Source organism: Sciurus vulgaris (assembly GCF_902686455.1).
Source record: "Sciurus vulgaris genome assembly, chromosome: 3".
In the NCBI taxonomy this organism is placed as follows: Eukaryota; Metazoa; Chordata; class Mammalia; order Rodentia; family Sciuridae; genus Sciurus; species Sciurus vulgaris.
Window position 1 is genome coordinate 16,526,696 of NC_136463.1, and position 22,154 is coordinate 16,548,849.

Sequence of the window (22,154 nt, forward strand, 5' to 3'; positions counted from 1 at the left end):
CTACCAGCATACCCCCCTTTTATAGTATTGGGGCTTGAACTCAGGGGTGCTTTACTGAGTACATCCCCATCCCTCTTAATTCTTATTTTGAGATAATGTGTCACTAAGTTGCTGAGACTGACCTCAAATCTGCTATCCTCCTCCTTCTGAGTTGCTGAGATTACAGGAATGTACCACTGTGCCTCACTCTACTTCTTTTTAAAATTTTTCTTTTTAAATTTTTTTGTGGGGCTGTGGCTATGGCTCAGTGGTAGAGCACTTCCCTAGCATGTGTGAGGCACTGGGTTCCATCCTCAGCACCACACAAATAAATAAAATAAATGTATTGTGCCCATCCAAACTTAAAAAAAAAAAAAAATTTTTAAATTTTTTCCCTGTGTGCACCAGGGATTGAACCCAAGGACATTTAACCACTGAGCCACATCCCCAACCCTTTTTATTTATTTTGTGACAAGGTCTTGCTAAGTTGCTTAGAGCCTTGCAAAGCTGCGGAGGTTGGCTTTGAGCCTACAATCCTCCTGCCTCAGCCTCTGAGCTGCTGGGATTACAGGTGTGTGCCAAAAGGCCCAGCTTAATTTTTAATTTTGACACAGGATCTCACCAAGTAGCTGAGGGCCTTGCTAAGTTGTTGAGGCTGGCCTTGAACTTGCGACCCTCCCAGTTCAGCCTTCCTAGTGGCTGGTATTACAGAAGTGTGCCACTGTGCCCCACTGTAAACCAGACTCTTTTGAGTTGGGCTGGTTTCCTAATCATCCCTAAATGAATTGGGAATAATACAGACTTTGGACAGGAGAGTCAAGGGGAACAAGTGCTCATTCTTACTCATTTCTTGGTATATGATGTTTTAAAACCTGCTGAAAGTAGATGCATCGTTACGAGTGAGCAGTGGTACCATAAGCGGATATTCCTGATGCAGCGCTTCCCATGCCATGACCCTCAGGCCTTTGCACTGGTGTTCCTTCTACCTGGAAGATTTCCCATGAGGGAGTGACCTCCAGCTCTATTTATTGTGTAACAACCTTGATTTGTGTGCTTTGCTACTCTGCTCAGTGTTGAGAGTTTCCCCAAGGCACTCATGACTTAGTGAGCACTACTGAGTGTGAGTCTCACTCATGCAGTGGATGCTAGAGGTAATGGGAGCAAGGGTGCAGAGGGGTAGGGGGCTTGCCATTTCAGGGCCTTCCTTATTCCTGCTTACCCCCTTGGAGGTGTTTTTCTCTCCTTCCTTTTTCTTTTTCATGGTACTAGGGATTGGACCCAGCGGTTTTCTATCACTGAACTACATCACCAGCCCTTATTTATTTATTTTTTAAATTTTAAATAGCTGAGGCTGTCCTCGAACTTGTGATCCTCCGGCCTAAGCCTTCAGAGTTGCTGGGATTACACGAGTGTGCCAAAGCAGGAGGTTTGGAGGTGATTAACATGCTACTGCTGATAAATGTTTGAAGTATGGCTCCTTTTAAGACTATTTTAAAAAGCCAGGCCTGGTTGTGCACACCTGTAATCCCAGCCACTTGGAAGGCTAGGCAGGAGGATTTCAAGTTTGAGGCCAGCCTCAGCAACTGGCAAGACTCTGTCTCAAAATAAAAAACAAGTCTGATACTGTAGCTCAGTGGCAGAGTGCCTCTGGGTCTAGTCCCCTGCACCAGGAGGGGAAAAAAAAGTGGAGAATGAACAAGTGAATACAATTTGGGGCTCCCCTCAGGATGAATATACCAGGCTTAACCCTTTGGTCCAGGCAACTGGCTACTGTGTCTCAGGGCCTCCCAACAGAACATGTACTCAGACAGGCTATTTGTCCCAAAACTCAGTCCCATGCAGTGTGTTCCACTGTTATAGCCAAGAGATAATGTCTAGTCATGAACCTAGATCTTTACTACAATACAGGGAGGCAGCTACAATTCACTTTCAGTGTTTTTACCTGGGAAATCCACCGCTGGCCCTTCCTCCACCTCTTGACCAAGGTTCCCAAATCATAACCTGCAGACCAAGTAAGACACAAGTAAAGATCTGCAATGCCTCGATGCATCCAGGTTCCTAAAATAGCAGCTGCACCACAAACCAAAGAACAAGCTTTTGTGAACAGAGTGAAAGAAACTGTTTGTCCTGGGCTCATCTTTTAAGCCATAGAAAGCTCCTCACTTTACTGAAGTACTGTCTTCAAAGCAAGGATAGAAGTCAATTACATGAAAGTAGGATACCTCAGTACATTAGGTTTTCCTTTTCCTACTAAATTTCCAAGGCCCTAATTTTCCAACCACAGCCCGAGAGAATGAATCTTACATGAAGGGAGGAAGGAGACCCACCGAAAAGCATTAATGGAGACCATGTTCAAGATTGAACCAGCAAGACCAGGAGATGATTCACCTTTCTATTGTAAGACCCACACTCTTCGGGGGTGATCAGGGTTATACCCAAACTCTGGGCATGGCCTCTGGGAACATGGCTTCACTCCAACAGTTTCACTGTACCAGTCCCAAATTAAACTGTCTCTCATTTTTCAAAAAGCATTGGATTATCTCTTCAACCAAATTGCCACAGTTTAGCTTGGGAAGATAAGTCAGTTTCAGAAACACTTCTCTATTAGACTTGCATCAAAACCACACAACTTCCTGAGCAGCTGCACACCTGGACCTACCTTCCCAGCCTGACAAAGGACCTTTCTTACATTAAGAATACAGGAGCTGGGTGCAGTGAGGCATCCCTGTAATCCCAGAGTTGGGAAACAGAGGCAGGAGGAGTTCAAGTTCTAGGGCAGCCTTGGCAACTTAGTGAGATCCTGTCTCAAAATAAATAAAAAGGCCTGGGGATGCAGCTCAGTGGTAGTCTCCCTGGGTTCAATCCCCAGGGTCAGGGGGTAGGAGGGAAGATACCATTTGGACTGATAGTCCAGCAGCATTTCTGAGTGGTGCTGAGGTCCTTCTGTAATCCACCCTGCACATGTGACTCTTCTGCGACTGTCAGTGATTCTGAGGCTGAAGCACTGTGCAAAGTCCCTCCCAAAGTTCCACTTGGCCTGGCAGATAAAAGGCTGGAGAGCTTAGCAGATGGCAGGGAATAAAAGGGAGCAGGGGCAGGAAAAGGCTCATCTTTTCTAAGCCCAAAGCCCAAGCCAGGTGTCAGGAAGAGGGAATAAAAACTGTTCTAGTTGTTTGAAATGCTTTAGAGATGCCAAAGCACAGTCTTTAGTGTATCATTTAGATTGATGTATCTATTCACCTCAAAAGATAAATGAAATGCCATCTCTGTAGTAAGTCTTTTCCAGTTTTAATTTGGTAATGGAAAAGATGGGAACTGTTTCTTCTACCTTTAAAGCCCATTAGGTAGAGTCAAGCAAGGTGGATGTTAGCACAGGGGCAAAAGGGTGGCGGTGGCCTTGCAGGGATACTGGACCCAGCCAGGGTGAGGTGGGAAGTGAAGCACAGAGCTTAAGGAAGGTGGAGCGGGCATCCATGTGTGGGTGGTGGCAAAAGGAGATTGGTGATGCAGAAGAGGACTGGCCCAACAAATAAACACGCTGAGGATCAAGGGAGCCAGGTTTTTCACTGTTGGAAAAGGGAGTTGGAAGTATAAAAAGGGTGAGAACTAGAATAAATCTTGTGGTATTGGATTAGAATCAAAGGTATTGACTTGAACTGTTTCCCATATATACTAAGGTAAAGAGGGTGCACGATTACACACACATGCCCTAGCTCTGTCTGCTGACAGGGCCTGGGAGCAGAACACAGTGGCAATGAGCACACTTTTAGTGCTCAGTTTCTAAATACCTCACCACAGAGACCAGAACTTCTTGGGAACAATGTCTGGAGTAAAGTACAAGAAGGGCCTGGAATGTCGTATATTTTAAGTACTCAAAGGGATTTCTCAACTGATCTCAGAAACCAGTTCAAAGGAACCTTCATTAACCAAATCTGGAACAACATGAGTTATTAAAATAATAGCAATAAATAAAAAAAAAATCTTAAGTCCATATTGAAGTAAATAAGAGAAGAAATATTTTCTTTACGCTAGAATGCCAAACAATAGATATGGAAGGAGCATGGGATTAGGTATCATTATTTGGCAACCATCATAGTAGAAATTCAGCCAACAAACTATGGGGCATACGTTTGATGAGGAACAGGGATTTATAATCTCAAAGCATTTTTTTTTGGGGGGGGCGGTTTACAGGGAATTGAGCCTTTAAGGACTGAGTCACATTCCCAGCCCTTTTTACTTTGAGACAGGATCTTGCTAAATTGCTGAGGCTGGCCTTGAACTTGCCATCCTCCTCCCTCAGCCTCCCAAATCCTTGGGATTACAGGTGCATGCCACCGTGCCTGGCTCAAAGCACTTCCCTACAAAACACTTACTAGTACCTTTATAGGACAGGGAGTTATGGTTTGGATGAGATAGCCTTCAAAAGCTCCTGTTACTGCAGGAATATTCAAAGGTGAAATGAATAACCAGAGAGCTGTAAGCTATACAGTCCATTCCAGTTTGAATGGACTGGGAGATAACTGTAGGTAGGTGGGGCGCAGCTGGAGTATGTGGGTCACTGGAGACATGCCCTGGAAGTGCTGCTTTCCCTATGGCCCCTTGCCCTGTTTCCAGACCCTGACATGAGGCAAACAGCTTTCCTCTGTGAGGCCCTTCTACCATGATGTGCTGCCTCATCTTGGGCCTAGAACAATGAAGTGGGCTAGCTGTGGACTGAACCTCTGAAACCATGAGCAAGCAATAAACAATTTCTCCTCTAAGTTGTTCTTGGTGGGTATTTTGGTCACAGCAACACAAAAGCTGATTAAACAGGGACCCAGCAGACATCATGTAGTCTAAGCAACATCATCAATGATAGGGAAATTAAAAGGCATTTATCACCCAATATCATGCAAGAAATACAGCATCACTTGGCAAAAATGCACAATCTGAACCAAATGGTGAAGAAGCACCAACAAATCTTATCTGACAGTTTATAGCCTGGGATCTTAGAATGTCAGGGTTAAGAGAGTGAGCCTAAAGAATTGTTCCAGACTAAAGGAGACTGAGATGTAACTACTAAATGTAACACAACGGGCTTCACGTGATAAGGACATTATCGAGAAAATGTGAATGGTCTGTAGTTGGTAGTGAGGTCACCATGTTTCTACTTTTGATGCCTATATTATATAATACAATCTCTCCAGTTACAGACATCACACATTAAAAAACACAGGGACATGGGACATCCCCTTGCAACATACATTTTCATTGTGAAACAGGGTCATGCTAAGGCTAACCTTGAATTTACAATTCTCCTGCTTCAGCCTCCCCAGTAACTGGAATCACAGGGTGTATCGCCTGTGATACACAGGCTTTCTAAAAAATTTAAGACAGGGTCTTGTTAAATTGCCTAGGCCTATTTTGAACCATAGACACCATTCCTAGTAGCTGAGACTACAGGCATATGCCACCAAGCCCAGCCAGTCCTTTCAATTCTTTAGAAACAGGTTAGAGGGGCAATGGGGCTTAAAATTCCAGGGAACTAAGATTAACTTGTTTTTCTTTTTTTTGGTGGTGCTGGGGATTGAACCCAGGGCCTTGTGCTTGCAAGGCAAGCACTCTACCAACTGAGCTATCTCCCCAGTCCAAGTTACTCATTTTTGTTTGTACTGGGGACTGAACTCAAGAGGTACTTTGTCACTGGGTTATCATCCTGACCCTTTTTAAAATTTTAAGACAGTCTGGCTAAACTGCCCAGGCTGACCTTGAATTTATAACCTTCCTGCTTCAGTCTTTGGGATAGCTATCATTACTTGCATGTGCCACCATGCTTGCTCCAGCTTTTTATTTTATTTATTTATTTGGTAAGGGGGATTGATTCCAGCTTTACTACTGAACTAAGTACCCAGCTCTTTTTAAAAAGATTCTTTTTGAGACACAGTCTAAGTTGTATAGGGCCTTGCTTAAGTTGATGAGGCTGGCTTTGAACTTGTGATCTTCTTGCCTCAACCTCCTGAATTGTCCACTGCACCTGGACAACTTGTTTTTATTTTTTTTAGTACTGGGGATTGAACCTAGGGACACTTTACCACTGATCCACATCCCCGGCCCTTGGAGACAGGATTCACTAAACTGCTTAGGGTCTTGCTAAATTGCTGAGGCTGGCTTTGAACTTGCAGTCCTCCTGCCTCAGCATCCAAAATCACTGGAATTACAGGTACACACCACCATGCATTGACTTTATTTTTAAATTCATCCTATGGATAAAATTTCAGTTATTAAAAAAGTTTTTTATAAACATGTGACTGTTAATATTGATTAAAAATAACTTTTCCTAGGGCTTGAATCCAATTATTCAGGGCTTGAATCTGGATTTATTTGTTGTGGTGCTGGGGACAGAACTCAGGGCCTCCATCTTCTAGGCAAGTGCTCTACCAATGGGCTAGACCCCTAGCCCTTTTTTTTTTTTGTAGCAGGGATAGAAGAACCCAGGGGTTCTTTACCACTAAGGTAATCCCCAGCCCTAAGTGCTGACACCGGTTTGAATGTGAGATTCTCCTGCCTCAGCCCCCCAAGTCACTGGGATTACAGGTGTGCTCCACTATGCCCAGCTCCAAGTTGCTTTTCTTAATTTTTATTTTGAAATAAAATTGTCCTAAGTTGCTGAGGGTCTCACAAATTGCTGAGGCTGGCCTTGAACTTGCGATCCTCTTGTCCCAGCTTCCCAAGTTGCTAGGATTACAGGAGTATGCCACTGCATCCGGTCCTTATTTACATTCTTGAATGTCCAACATGAAGAAACCAGCATTTACAGATGTACTTTTTATAAAAGTCCACAAACAATGAACTTGTGTTGTATCAGGAACAGGTGTCTCTCAGCTGGTGGTGGACAGAAGAGGCTTGCGGTATTTGCACTGAATCCAAACTCTGTACATTGTTAGCTGTTTCCCTCGGTTCACCTGCAATCGGCGATCCACCAGATTCTGAACCTTTTCTAGTCCCGCAGTAGTGAAAAGTGTGTCCAGTTCATCTGGTTTGGAAAGAGAAGATGTTTATGTATTTTCCCCAGAAGAAAAGGTATTTTGTTGACTACTTCCCGATTAAATGAGCTGTGAGAGTTGCTGCCACTACGCATTTTAAGTGGCTCTAGCAGCACAGTTCTGTTATGCATGCAGTGATGGCTCGGTAACAGCAAGCTCATGTTCAGACTGGGGAAGCCAATCTCCTGGGAAGGGCAGTGTGGAACCCAGAGGGAGATTTTTTTCTGAGTCAGCTGATGGGGAGGGATTTTTAAGATAAAAGTTATAAACCAAAAATTTTTTGGTTTATATTTGGTATCCAGGGCTTTATGAGCACCTTAAAATTATATGCAAAAGCTGGGCCTGGTGGTGCATACCTGCAGTCCCAGTGGCTCGGGAAGCTGAAGCAGGATGATATCAAGTTCAAAGTCAACCTCCACAATTTAGGGAGGCCCTAGAGCAACTTTGAGAGATCCTGTCTCTAAATAAAATATAAAAAAAGGCCTGGGTATGTGGCCCAGTGATTAATCGCCCTGGCTTCAATCTCCAGTACCAAAAACAAACAAACCAACACCTGCATATGTATACATCAAAACAACATTTTTTAGGGGAGAGATTTCATTACTTCAACCAAAAGCTCAAAGTATGTGACCTTAGAAAGGGCCCATAAACAGAATCATAAAGTACTGGTGAAAGAAAATGCCTGCAACCAGAGCAGGCAAGAGGACAGCAGTTCCAGGTTATACCTGGAGCTCAGAGGAAATGACTCATTCTGACACAGCTGCACCTCAAGTATAGCCCAGCATAGAGGGTGGCGCAGGCTGGCGTGGAAATGAGTCTTTTCTTTTCCAGTACTGGGGACTGAACTTAGGCAAGCTCTCTTCCACTGAGCTACATCTTCGTTCTTTTTATTTTGAGATAAGGTCTCACTAAGTTGGGGAGGCTGGTCTCATCAAATTTGCAATCCTCCTGCCTCAGATGCCTCGCCCAGCTGAAAAACAATTTTGCAAAACAGATAATTTCACGTTTTGGAAAAAGGGACAGAAAGAGCAAAGCAGTGGACTGAAGACCAGCGTAAGTGGGCTGGAGAACTACAGGGGAAAGGCTGTCTAAAAGGTAAGAGGGGCCAGATGATTCTTCTTCTAAAAGTATACTGAAGTCCTTATCTGGCATGTTGAAGACCTTTAGAGGAAATAGAGATCATCTTTTTCATACCCTGTGTGAAGAAGTAAACTCTGGTTCCATCACCTCTCACATAGAAATTTTCAGATAGACACTGACCTGCGGAGGGACATGGTAAAAATCAGACACTTCAGAGCACTTTTTTTGAAATACACTGCTAATCAAATGTGCATCAAAACTTCAATTTCTCACCAGGGCATGGTGACTCACATGTAAAATTCTAGCAATTTGGGAAGCTGAGGCAGGAGGACTGTAAGTTCATTGGGGAACATGTAATTCTCAGCTCTATGTGCTAGACTTATCTGATGAAAACAATGGGGTTTCTATCATCCCCTCCCCAAATTAAATTAATAGAATCATTTTTTATTGAACCCAGGGGTACTTAATCACCAAACCACATCCCCAGCCTTTTTTATTTTTGACACAGGTCTAAGTTGCTGAGGCTGGCTTCGAATTTGCAATCCTCCAGCCTCAGCCTCCTGAGCCACTGGGATTACATGAGTGCACTACCACACCTGGCTTTACTTTTTGAGACAGTCTTGATAAGTCACTTAGGGCCTAACTTAGTTGCTGAGGCTGACCTCAAACTTGAGGAGGATTGCAAGTTCAAAGCCAGCTTCAGTAATTTAGCAAAGCCCAAAGCAACTTAGTGAGACCCTGTCTCAAAAAAAAAAAAAAAAAAAAAAAAAAAAGCTCAGTGGTAAAATGCCTTCTGGGTTCAATTCCCAGTACTAAAAAAAAAAAAAAAAAAAGTGTGTATATTTCTTTGAACTAGCCAACAAGAGGGTTAGGAACAATTATCTCTTTATTAGTATTTCCTTGAAGTTTTGTTTACTGGCCATTTAGATATGCTCCTCTGTGAACTGTCTGTTTTTTGGGTGGGTCACTGATCTTTTCCTTATCAATGTCATGACAACCCTTTGAAGAGCATTGATATGAAGTTTTTAATATATATACTGAAAATACATCTTCTCAATTTCTCTTGCCTTCTAATTAAAAGAAAAAAACAACCAAAACTTAATGCTGGGCATGGAATCCAGAGCCTTAAATACACTGGGAAGTGCTCTACCACTGAGCTATATCCCCAGTCATTTTTATTTTGAGACAGGGTCGCTACATTGCCCTGGCTGGTCTTTTTTTTTTTTGCCCCTGGCTGGTCTTGAACTTGCCATCTTCTTGCCTCACCCTCCTGCGTAGCTCAGAGTACAAGCTTGTAGAACTGCATTGAGCCTCTTCTAATTTTTTAATGGCATCTTTTATCATACTGCATTTAATATTATTTACATAATCAAATATCTAAGCATAGCTCTTCTAAAGTTGACATTTTGGCTTAAAAGACCTTAATATCCAGTTGTACAAAACTCTTTAAAGTTTTTATATAAAATCATACCCTTTCCTCGTTATGTATCAAGTGGAGTACATTCTGGCCTCTAATTCTGAAGTCTCCTTCCACTGACCTCTAGGTCTAATCTGATAGCAAAACCACCATTTAAGGGCTGGGGTTGTAGCTCAGTGGTGGAGCACTTGCCTCACACATGTGAGGCACTGGGTTCAAACCTCAGCACCTCATACAAATAAATAAAATAAAGACAGTGTCCATCTTCTACAACAACAACAACAAAACCCCCCAGAACAAAAACAAAACAAAAAACCCACCATTTAATAAGTGGAAAAATACCTTTTTTAAACCGCAACTGGGCCATGTCATAGCGACCATAATCTCGCAGAAGCATCATTCCTCCAGGCTTCAGAAGTCTGCTCAGCCTATTGATAGCTTTTTGCATCCTGTTGGGCAACAGGGAAGAAAGGTTAGGCCTCCTCAGGAACAGGGCTCCTTTTCCCTGTGCATATCCCTGAAAGCCAGTAGACTTCCTAACTTTGACACATCAACCCTGAAATTATAGCCCCTCTGCCTCTCCTTCAGTTAGAGGCTGAAGGAGAACCTGTTCTTCCACAAGGCTCTGTAATGAGTGAAGTTCCATATTTTCCATCTGGCTTACTTTTTCCTGGGCCTGGGGTTGCCAACCTGCTCTGTACTCATTTTTGTGGTACTGAGGACTGAACCCAGGGACACTTTACCACTGAGCTACATCCCCAGCTATTTTTAGTTTTTATTTTGAGGCAGGGTCTCACTAAATTGCTGAAGCTGGCTTTGAACTTGCTGCTACCCTCCTGCCCCAGCCTCCCGAGTCACTGGGATTCTAAGGAGAGCCACAGTACCTGACTGACCAGCCCAATACTCCTGTGGCTCTCTGGGAGCCCCGACCAACCAATATGGGGACTGCTAGTGAGTCATCTGTTACTTTTAGATTTGAGATCTTTCCATGCAAAGACTCCCTGACCGCTGTCCCCCTACCCCCACAGGGGACTGAACTCAGGGGCACTTGTCACTGAGCTACATCCCCAGCCCTATTTTGTATTTTATTTAGCAACAGGGTCTCACTGAGTTGCTTAGTGCCTCACTTTTGCTAAGTCTGGCTTTGAACTCAAAATCCTTCTGCCTCAGCCTCCCAATCACTGGGATTACAGCTGTGCGACACTGAGCCTAGCTCCCAGTTCTTTGTTAAATTTTACTTTGAGTTGGGCATGGTGGCACATGCCTATAATCCCAGCAACTCAGGAGGCTGATGCAGGAAGATTGCAAGTTCAAGACCAGCCTCAGCAAAGTAGCAAGGCCTTAAGCAACTTAAGCAACTTAGCGAGACCAGACCCTGTCTAAAGGTTTAAAAAAAAAAAAAAAAAAGGGCTAGGGATGTGGCTTAGTGGTTAAGTATCACCAAAACAAAAACAAACAAAAAAATTATTTTGAGACAATCTCACTAAGTTGCTGAGCTGAGGGTGGTCTTGAACTTGTGATCCTATTGCCTCAGCCTCCTGAGAAGCTGGTATTATAGGTATGTGCCTCAACAGACTGTTGAGACTGTTTTTGTTAAATTAAGTCCTTTCCTTTAGAACTTACAATTTATAAGCCAGGTTTGGAGATGCACGCCTGTAATTCCAACAACTCAGGAAGTTAAGGCATGAGGACTACAAGTTGGAGGCCAGCCTCAGCAATGTGGTGAAACCTTATCTCAAAATAACAACAAAAACAAAAGTAAACAAAACAGGCTAGGGAAGTAGCTCAGTGGTAAAGAGTCCTGGGTCCAATCCCCTTACCAAAAAAAAAAAAAAAAAAAAAAAAAAAAAAAAAAAAAAAAAAAGCCTTTTTATGTTGCTTAAACTGGCCTCAAGTTGTTTTCCTGCCCCAGACCCCAAAGTAGCTAAGATTACAGGCACACACCACTGTGCCTGGCTTTCCTTTCTCTTTTGGTGCTGTGGATGGAACCCAGGGCCTCATGTGTGCTAAACAGGTACTCTAACACTGAGTAACACCCCTGGGCCACTAAACATAAGGTTTTAATGGCATCTTTTAGGATATAGCATTTAACTTCCCTTTTATCTAATCCTGATTTCATGAAATTCTGTACTTTGTTTTCCAAAACATTTAAGCTACAGAGAATATCTTAGTTGAGCTTCAGTATAAAATTTTGTGTTGTTAATGTTTTTTTATTTCTAGCATTTAAATGGCCAATCATGAGATGTTATCTCATATCTTTAAAACAGCAGGTTGTGAGGTTATCAGCAGGGAACTTCCCCACACTCAAAAGGCTGCTCCCCAATCATAACAGTGAAAGGAACCAAGCCCTAAAGGCAGAGGGTCAGAGGCTGAAACAGTAGGTGGACTACAGATGAGCTGGGTTCGGTGGCTTGGGAGTCTGAGGCAGGAGGATCGCAAGTTCTAAGCCAGCCTCAGCAACTCAGAGAAGCCCTGGGTAACTTAGTGAGACACTATCTCAAAATAAAAAATAAAAAAGGCTGGGAATGTGGCTCAGTATTTAATCACTTCTGGGTTCAATCCTGGTAACAAACAAATCACAGATGGTGTGGCTTCTTCATGTCTATTAGAACATAAATAGAACCTTTTAAATTTAGGGCTTCTAATTAAAGGTCTCTGACCAAAGCTTTACTTTGGTTAGGCTACTGGTTAAGGGATCTAAAACTTACTTGTCTGACCCAGGCGTGGTGTTGCACACCTGTAATCTCAGCTATCTTGGAGGCTAAAGCAGGAGAATCACAAGTTTAAAAGGTCAGTCTGGGTAACTTAGTAAGACACTGTCTCAAAATAAAATAAAAAGGGTTGGGGATATATCTCGGGGGTAGAGTGCTTGCCTTGCATGCGTGAGGCCCTGGGTTGAATTCCCAGTCCAAAACAAAACAAAACAAAAACCAACCAACCAACCAACTTACTTGTCTGGAAGAACTGCTGAAAGAACAAATATGAGAATGATGACATCAACACTGTCCCGAGGCACTGGGTAATTCTGATCTTCATCACAGAGATTATGAACAAAAGCAAAACAGCGGGAAGGGTCATATTCTGCATTTGTCTGCACGTAGGCGGAGAGAGAAATGGGTCAGGATAAGCCAGCATAGCTCGGAGAAAAGCTTATCTTGTCACTGCTATTACTTCCAGCAGAGGGACCCATTTCTAGTCACTACAGCATGGTTTCTAGGAATACTCATAGGGTAAGACAAGTTAGGGGAGATCCTGTGGAATTCCAACTGGTGCTTCTAAAATGGAGCATTTCCGACTACTTTTATTCTTTATTCTGATGCACTGTCACCACCTGTCAGGCATGAAGTTATATCTGGGGACTGGAGAATGCCAAGAAAAGCAAGAGACCAAAAACTCATACGGAAAAAGACAAAATATATTTAAGTGGTCTTGAGCCCCAAGAGTAACTCTTTCCATGCTGGATGTGGTGGTATATGCCTGTAATCTCAGCAACTTGGGAAACTGAGGCAGGAGGATTGGAAGTTCAATGCCAGCCTCAGCAACTCAGCAAGACCCTAAATCAAAATAAAAAATAAAAGGGACTGGGGATGTAGCTCAGTGTTAAAGAGCAGCCCTGGGTTCAAACCCTTGGGTATCTTCCCAATCCATGTACTGGCTTTCTTTTTTATTGTACTGGGGATTAATCCCAGGGGTGTTTCTGGGACTTTAAAACTGGGAAAGTCATTCTGGTGAACATAGGTTTGGAAAGGTGAAGAACCTTGTCCTGAGTTCCACAGTTGGTGAGTGGCAGATTTAATATTCAGACCTGGCTCTTCATGCCACGCTGTTTCACTAAATCTTTTATTTAGGCCTTAGTAAGAAAATCTAGTGAACCCCTTTTCTTTAATAAGTGAAAATTACTGATAGGAACCACTGTGCTTACCTGGACTAGTTCCACAGCTATGGAAGAAAAATCACAACAGTAAACGAAGAGGCCTGGGTCACTAAAATGAGCAGGAAAAAACCAGAAAAATTAGGCTGCAAAATATACTATATCTATTTTCTTTCTTGTGTAACAGAGTTAAAGTATCAAGTAGCAAAGAATACCATACCACTGGTTCAAAGAAACTACACCTATTAGTCACAACACATTCTTATCAAAATCCCTTTTACTCTATATCCTCATTTAATCCCTGCAGATATGGCTCATATTGTTTATCAAGCGATCAGTGAGTTTAAAAACAACATCCTCTTCTTTTCTCCAAGAGAAATACTACTTTGTCTTCAAATCAGGCTAGGCCTGATGGCAGTCTTCCTGTTGGGTTTCCTTAGAACTTTCTCCATGCTAGGAACACATCTGTGCCTATGAGCCTGCCCCTGCTACACAGTGAATGGTGTGAAGGCAGAGACTGCATCCTTAACTTAATTACTTCACCAAATGCTGAGGGTCTGCTTTGTTGGAAATTATCCTAGATGTTGGGGAGACAAAGATTAAGACTAAATCCCTGTGTTTATTCTTTCTTTGGTACTGGGGATTGAACCTTAACCCCTGAGCCCTTTTTAAAAATGCCTTTTTTTAGAGACAAGGTCTTGATAAGTTGCTGAGGTTGACTTTGAACTTATCCTCCTACCTCAGTCTCCTGAGCTGCTGGTATTAGAGGTGTGCATCATGGCACCTAGCCCTGTGTTTATTCTTATTATTGCCAGTTGGCACAAATCTTAGCACCAGGTAGCAATAAAAAAAGGGCTGAACTAATATAACTACTAAAATTATTTTCAATCATGAAAAACACCATGTATTTATTCAAACGATATCAAAATAGGGGCTGAGGCTGTAGATAAGTGGCAGAGTGCTTGCCTAGCATGTGTGAGGGACAGCGTTCAAGTCTTAGCACCACACAAAAATTAACAAATAAAATAAAGGCATTCGGTCCATCTACAACTACCAAAAAAAAAAAAAAAAAATCAAAATATAAAACAACCTATAAGTCTAGAATTTCCCATTTAAAAAAAGCCACTCCAGCAGCTCAGAAGGTCAAGGCAGGAGGATTGTTAAGTTTGAGACCAGTCTCTTCAAGTGACTGAGAGCCCTGTCTTAAAGACAAAAAAAAAAAAAGGTGCGGGGCAGCTAGAGGTATAGTTTAGTAGTACAGCACTTGTATAGCACGTGTGAGGTCCTGGGTCCATTCCCCTAGCATGCAGGCAGGGAAAAAAAGTTAAGCAAGGGGTGGTGAGCACACTTATAAGCCCAGCTACATGGGCGGCTGAGGCAGGAAGAGCTGAAGTTTCAGGTTAGCCCTGGCAACCTGCCAAGATCCTGTCTCAAAATAAAAAATAAAAAGGGTGATGAAGCTCAGTGTACCCCTGGGGGTTTAAGTCACAGTACTATTTAAAAAAATAAAAGTGAAGAACCTGTGATAGAAAGTAGACATTAACAAAAAAGGCTTCAATGACAGCATAGCTATACAGCTGGACTGCATTAATTAGGTAAGTTTTCTAGATGCTTTGGACCTAGAACTTGAGGAAGGAAGGAGATAGTCTGATAGAAACAGGAGAATATTTCGGGAAGGCACAGAGTATCAGGGAAAGACATGCTAAGTGTGACCAACTAACTGAGGGAGAAGACATATTTCATAAGACATAATCTGATTTGCAGGCAGTAAAAAGCTTGCATCAATTCTAGAAAAGTGAACTGGATAAAGAAGTGGGTTCCTGCAAGATACTAAACATGGTAACCTTTTAAAAATACCTTTATTTATTTATTTTTATGTGGTGCTGAGGATAGAACCCAGTGCCTCACATGTTTGAGGTAAGCGCTCTACCACTGAGCCACAACCCCAGCCCCAAGCATGATAATCTTACTTAAATTAGGGGAGGGTAGAGCACTTGCCTAATATGCATAATGTCCTGAATTCCATCACTAGTACCACAAGACAACGAAAAGGACACAGACTCTGAAGATGTCACCTCCAATTCAATTTTACTGTGATTGATAATGATGATTAATTGCTATAATTCTTTTTTTTTGTACCAGGGATTGAACCCAAGAGCGCATAACCCCTGTACATCCCCAGCTCTTTTTAGTTTTTGAGACAGGGTCTCGCTAAGTTGCTGAGGCTGGCTTGAAACTTCCAATCCTCCTGCCTCAGCCTCCCGAGTCACTAGGATTACAGGTATGAACCATTTATCCGGCTAATGGCCATATTTTTTGAGGGAAGTTTTACTCCCATTTAAAGTGGATTACGAATAGTGTAACTTGAAGAGTAGAACAAACTTCTTTTCTTTAAGCTACCGTAAGTTTTCTTATAAGCTTGTAATGATAAGATGCATGTTTTTAATGAAGTTAATGTGTCACTAAATCCTGTTAATAAGTATTATGGGCCAAACTGGCAAATTATTAAATAGAATTGAGAAACAATGAGTTTCCTTGAAAATATGGAAGTGGAGTGTTATTTCCACGTGTGGCTTGAGAATAGATGTGGAGTAAGAAATATAGTATGATTCTAATCAGAGTTCTTAAAACTACAGTAATTTCCTGAGTAGCAGGAGGGTTTTATGTTATTTGTTGTAAGTCTCTTTGGGAATCACACTGAATTTATGCTAGAGTGGTGCCCCTAGGTAGCCTCAGAAAGGCCAAAAAGACCAAGTGATTAGTCAAACACAGTGGTGAACACCTACAATCCCAGCAACTTCGTAGGCTGATGCAGGAAGATCATTTATGGAAGGGCAGCCTCAGCAATTTAGCAAGACCCTAAGCAACTTAATAAGACCCTATTTCAAAATGAAAAATAAAAAGGGCGGCTGGAATTGTGGCTCAGTGGTAAAGTGCTTGCCTAGCATGTGTGAGGCACTGGGTTCAATCCTCAGCACCACATATAAATAAATGAATAAAGTAAAGGTCCATCAACATCCAAAAAAAAAATTAAGAAAATAAAAATAAAAAGGACCGGGAATGTAGCTCAGTGGTGAAGCACACCTGAGTTTAATCCCAAAAAAATGGTATTTTTTTAATACCAAAAAACCAAACCAAAACAAAAAACAAACAAAACCCCCAAACGAACGCACAAACAAAAACCCAAACCTACTTATCAAGTGATTTAGAGGGCTCTTTCAGCTCCCTGTCAACCTCCCAGGAAGGGGACATGGGGAGGATATTAAACTCTACAAAGACTTTTGATGAAAAAAAATTACCTGACAAGCTACTGGGTTGGTGAACATGTCCATGGGCTGGGGGTGTGTGGGAGGGAGGGAGGGATCATCCCACAATTCCACTGAGGCTGTTCTGAAGCTCAAGACTTTCAGATCTCACCTTATATATCTCTTTTTTTGGAACTGGGGGTTGAACCCAAGGCTTTGCAAATGTGAGACATTTACTTTGCCACTGAGCTACATCCCAGCCCTCACCCTTCATTTGGCTGTTCATCTGTGCCTTTTACAATATCATTCATAATGAACAGGTAAATGTAAAAAAAAGGATTTCCAGGGCTGGGGCTATAGCTCAGTGGCAGAGGACTTGCCTCATGGGTGAGGCACTGGGTTCAAACCTCAGCACCACATAAAAATAAATACATAAAAAGACATTGTGTCTATTTACAACTAAAAAAAAAAATACACACACACACACGGGAAAAAAAAGTATTTCCCTGAGTACTGGGATCTAGGCTAGGAAATGATCAAACCGAAGGAGCAGGTTTTGGGACCCATGATTTTACAGCCCATAGGAAAAAGTGTTGAAAGCCTATATTTGTAACTGGCATCTGAAGTGGGGGCGCAGACCTGTGGGAGCTGATGCTAACTCCAGGTAGACAGTATCAGAAATGAACTGAAAGCACACAGTTAGAGTTGGAGATTTGGTCAGTGTGTGGAAAAAAGCACACACATCTGGTGTGATAATCGTTCCGAGTAAAGGAACAGATGAGTTTACATCAGAAATGGAGACAGGTCAGCTTTCCCAACTTTACCCAGGTAGCAATGATAGACTAGTAATTGACTGTTACAGAGATCACGCGAGCAGAGAAATGGAGCATGAACATATTTTAAGCATCTTAGAACACACTATATATTAACACTGCAACAGGTTTTTAAATCATTTCCCCGATGACAAAGGTAACTTACACATCAAATTAAATTAAAATGACTTACAAATGGATAATGTTGAAGCCTAAGTTTCTTGTAATCCATGTTTTTGGGTAACCACTGTTGACAGTTTGATACATAAGAATTCTGAGAACAATGAACCCCTTACCTTTGTCCTCTTTGCTGCCACATACACTTGACAATATACTTACTTGTTAGTTTGTAAAATTGGAAAGACTGTATTTCCTGCACCACAACCAACCTGTAGACAGAAAGAAGCTATTAGTCTCAGAAGTTATTAATAATATTCACTAAACCATTAACTCCCTAAAGTTAAATAATCAACACTCAACAATAAATAACCTTGCTAAGTGTATAAGGGAAGGTATAGTGACCACAGCTAAACAGTACCCATTACATTATTTGATTTTGATCTCCTTAAAGAGGTAGCCATAAAAGACAGGAGCTTTCATTAGCAGAAGGGAGCTGAGCTAGAATATAGGTATGGGTTACCTTTATTTATTTTTTTAACAACACTAACTTATTGTAACTCAGAGTTTCATGTGTGTTAGGCAAGTGTTCTACCAATGAGATATATCCCCCTTACTTTAAGAAAGTATTTTTAGACATGATCTTGCTAAGTTGCCCTAGATGGCCTTTAACTTTTGATCCTCCTACCTTAGGCGCCTCAGTAGCTGGGATTATAGGCATGCACCATCATACCCTGCTAATCTTTACCTTTTTTTTTTGGTACAGGGAATTGAACTCAGGGGCACTCAACCATTGAGCCACATTCCCAGTCCTATTTTGTATTTTCTTTAGACAGGCTCTCACCAAGTTGCTTAGTGCCTCACTTTTGCTGAGGCTGCTTTGAACTCCCAAACCTCCAGCCTCAGCTTCCTGAGCTGCTGGGATTCTGGGGTGTGTGCCACGGTGCCCAGCTTACTTTTTAAGTTCTAGCAAATGTCCCATAGATAAAATATTTTCCTACTGAGTTCCACTATACCATTACTGGAAAAACAGACTGAGTGAAAACTACAAAAAGGGGACCTTGTTCACCTTGTCCTAAATATAGCCCTGTGTGTGGTAATAAAAACAGCAAACATTTACTGAGGGCTTATTACATGCCAGACACTGTTCCAAGTCATTTTACATAGATTATCTCAATCTTCCTAAGAATGATAAAGCCAAGAGGCTACAAATCCCACTACCCTATGACGTGAAGGTACTTGTCCAAAATCCCTCCAGAGAAGGACCAGGGGTCTAGTTTAGTGTTAAAAGAGCATGCTTAACAGGTGCTATGCCTTGGGCCCAATCCCCAGCACCACACACACACACACACACACACACAAAGTCACATCACAGGACTCAATTCCAAGGCAAACCAGCTTTCAGTGGATTGTGTATTTTCCCATTGTGAAATTCTATAATATCCATCTTGACATTTTCCCAGTTCAAAAAATAGAGGCAATTCCAGGCCATTAAAAATGATTTAGTCAACTTCATTAGATAGAAGTCATTTTTGTGGTAAGACTTTCTATTTTACTTCGTGTACACAATGTGACAGCTTCACTAACTCCATTAACAGGAACCTAAAAGGAAGTCACCTCAAGTATTCGGTAGGTGGCTGAGGATCCAGGAAACGCATCAGCACAAATTTCCAGGTGATTCAGTTTCTGTGTTACCATCTCCTCCACAGAAAACATCTGTGCTTTACTTTCAAGGGTGGTGGAAGGACACTTGTGTTGTTCTTCCACTGTTAAGCCATGTCCATCTTCACTGCTTCTACATTCAGGGATTTCATTCCTTTTGTTCCCCAAGAGCAAATCCTTCAAATGATTTTGATTTTGGCAAGGTGCCAGTTCGGGGAATTCAGTAAAAAGCCAGTGTCTATCCTTGAAAAATCCATTTTCATGAATTCTGTAGAAGTCATTCCAGTATTTATGGGCATTAACCTCATAATCAACTGTAAATTTAAGAAGGAATTTTAAGAATCAGGTCTCAAATATTTTATTTTTATCTAATGTCAATTATCCTGCTTCACTAAATTTCATTTTATACTAAAAGTAATCACATGTTCAGCCGCAGTCACAGAGCTAAAGGCACTTGAGGTAATTCAGTTCTGCTATTACTATACCTGAATCCCCCCAATTTGTCATTCCTAGGGAGTCTAATTTCTGTTGGAACCATCAGACAGGGAACTTCCTACCTATCATTCTCCTTTCATATCTCTGGATGGCTACTGAGTGTTAGAAAATTTTAAAATTAAGCAAATTCCTGGCATTATACACATACAGACAAAAATTTTTCCAATCACTTCCAGTAAAAAGGTACTATTATTTCTTGGGGCCAAAATAACAATTCTTTTTTATTTGAGGGCAGTTGCTTTCCCCTCTAAATCTTTTCTTTTACAAGTTAAATATCCCAGGATCTTGGGTTGTTCAAGTAAACCCAATTGTTATCATTCAATCAGATCTTCATTAAATATGTCACTCTCTCTGTGGTTCTTTAGAGTGTAGCATTCAGACATAAATTCAATACTACTAATAAATAAAAATGAAACAAGGCTAAAAGTAGACGATGTAAAAATGTCTTTAGGTGAGGAGGGTTTTAAGGAATCAAAGAAAGAAATGAGTACAGAAGTTGGGCATGGTGGTTCATGCCTATAATCCCAGCTATTCAGGAGGCTAAAGAAGGAGAATTGTGAGTTTGAGGGCATTGTGGGTTGCAAGACAAAAAAAAAAAGGATTGAACCCAGGGCCTTTCACATTCTCTCAGATTTATTTGTTCACTGTTCTTTGCCAGTAAAAGGTCCTGACTTGTGTAGAAGAGGGGGGAAAAAAAGTAAGAAATTGGATTTTAGTTCCCTCACTTATATTACTGACTGCTTGCTTCTGGGCAAAACAATGTCCTATAGTCCAAGTTTCTTTATTCTCCCTTATTTTTGAGACAGGGTCTCCCTGTTTCCTGGGTTGGCCTTGGAACTCCTGGACTCAAGTGATCCTCCTGCCTGAGCCTCCTAAGGCCCTGGGATATTAGGTGCACACTGCTGTGCTCAGCTAAAGTTTCTGTAATTGTACAAAGATGATACTGGAGTGTACTACATGATTTTCAAAATCCCTTTAACTGTACCTTGTTTTATCTAGTCTATCAAACTGTGCTGGGTGAACATTTTGTAACTGGAATATTTTTATTATTGTATAGAACTATTTTAGTGGGTATTACTCTTAAACTTCTAGTTGTACCCTCAATTGTCTCTTAGGACATAGGACCAACTAGTCTTAATTTTAGTCTCTAGGGATATTTTGCAGCGAAATTATCCTGCTCTTCAAGGAGGGGCCTCTTTTTTCTTGGCCAGACTATTCTGCTTCATGCATCTTTCCTTGAGAGAAGCTCTAAGTCCTCAAACCTATCCCACAAGGAAAAGACATATAAATACTAGCCGTTAACCTTTCCCAACAATATTTAGAATCTATTCACTTGAATCTTCAATGGCAACTCTCAAGGAAGATGTAAATCATGTAGAAAGTACATCCTCTAAGATAACATAGCCACACGGTTTCCAAAGGCTAACCACATCAATATGGGACTAGTCAGCAAGATTAAAACCTCAATTACTAGAATAAGTTATCCTCCCCCAAGTAAAAACCCTAAAATTAAAACACACTCTATGCCCCCAACAAGGCCTGGTAAAAAAAAAGCGCCCTTTTCCCTTCTTGTTCTTCCCCTCCCCCTCCCGTTCTACTCCCGAGTTCTGCACCAGGCCAGTAACAAAGGATCTTGGCAGCTGCGGTCCGCGGGCCTCTCCGCGAGGCACGTTCTGTAGTACGCTAGTTGTGGGCACCACAGCACTGGCGGCCCACCGGGCGCACCTTGTTTCTCTTGGCACACCCGCTGAGCGCTGTTCTCCTGCACTTTCCTCTCTGCCGCGGCGGCCTGCTCTTCCGACCACTCCACATCGTCCCTGGGAAAACCAAACAGGCAGCTTAGGGGGCTCACGTCTCAGCCGCGGGCAGGGTCAGTCGCCGGCCGGGCAGCGCGTCTTCCCTGGGAGGAGCGCGCCTTGGGCAGGGCAGCAGTACAAGTGGCCGGTGGTCAGGGGCTTCTCCAAGCGCTCCGAGCGGCGGGACGGGGGCGAGCCGCAGGCCGGACGAGGGGCAGGGCAGTTACCAGGCATTGTGGTGGAAGACGCGCGCTGGGTCGCTCAAGAACCGGCTCCCGAACTGCTGCCTCTTCCCGCCGCAGGCGGCGGACACACCTTCAGGGAACGAGTCAGCCATGGTGCCGGAGCCGGAAATGCCCTCTTTCCGCCGCGCGAGCTCCCCCCCGCGGGCCACGCCCCTTCCTGGGCGGGAAGCCGGGGGGCGGGGCGGCCAGCGGGTAGGCGGAAAGGCCGGGCGGAGCGGTGCGAGCTCTAGGCGTTGCTTCCCGGACGTGTGTCTTCGCCGGAGGTCGCTGGTCGGGGTGCAGGGTGGGAAGAGAGCGTCCCTCTTGAGCCCCAGTTCAGTGGTGGAATCCTGACAGGCTTCCCAGTTTCCCTGAAGTTGTAAGGAAAAATCTTAAGGAGATGAAGGTCCCTAGACCCAGGTGGAGTCGATGCC

The 22,154-nt window shown here is 42.6% G+C and overlaps 1 protein-coding gene across 3 annotated transcripts; it reads right to left on the reverse strand.

Annotated features, from left to right (window-relative positions):
* Nucleotides 1–352: 352 nt before the first annotated feature.
* METTL2A (methyltransferase 2A, tRNA N3-cytidine) lies at nt 353–21,856 on the reverse strand. 3 transcript variants are annotated; one of them, XM_079134987.1, is made up of 9 exons: nt 21,636–21,856; nt 21,426–21,517; nt 19,161–19,519; nt 17,766–17,815; nt 13,421–13,481; nt 12,450–12,589; nt 9,841–9,947; nt 8,196–8,261; nt 354–6,991 (listed from the first exon to the last, which is right to left on the reverse strand). In XM_079134987.1, the coding sequence occupies exons 1-9, from the start codon at nt 21,728–21,730 to the stop codon at nt 6,837–6,839; spliced, it is 1,125 nt and encodes a 374-aa protein (XP_078991113.1). In that variant the 5' UTR covers nt 21,731–21,856; the 3' UTR covers nt 354–6,836. The 3 variants fall into 3 exon arrangements, with proteins under 3 accessions (XP_078991114.1, XP_078991113.1, XP_078991112.1); XM_079134986.1 differs by having other exon boundaries at nt 21,724–21,851; XM_079134988.1 differs by lacking the exon at nt 8,196–8,261 and having other exon boundaries at nt 353–6,991; nt 21,724–21,851.
* Nucleotides 21,857–22,154: the final 298 nt, after the last annotated feature.

Bases quoted from the DNA above. Each gene is read 5' to 3' on its own strand.
- METTL2A (XM_079134986.1), bottom strand. From the start codon at position 21,833: ATGGCTGACTCGTTCCCTGAAGGTGTGTCCGCCGCCTGCGGCGGGAAG. The intron at 21,518-21,723 runs GTAACTGCCCTG...TGGTTTTCCCAG, and splicing joins GTCTTCCACCACAATGCCTG to GGACGATGTGGAGTGGTCGG. The intron at 13,482-17,765 runs GTAAGTATATTG...TGCTCATTTTAG, and splicing joins CCAATTTTACAAACTAACAA to TGACCCAGGCCTCTTCGTTT.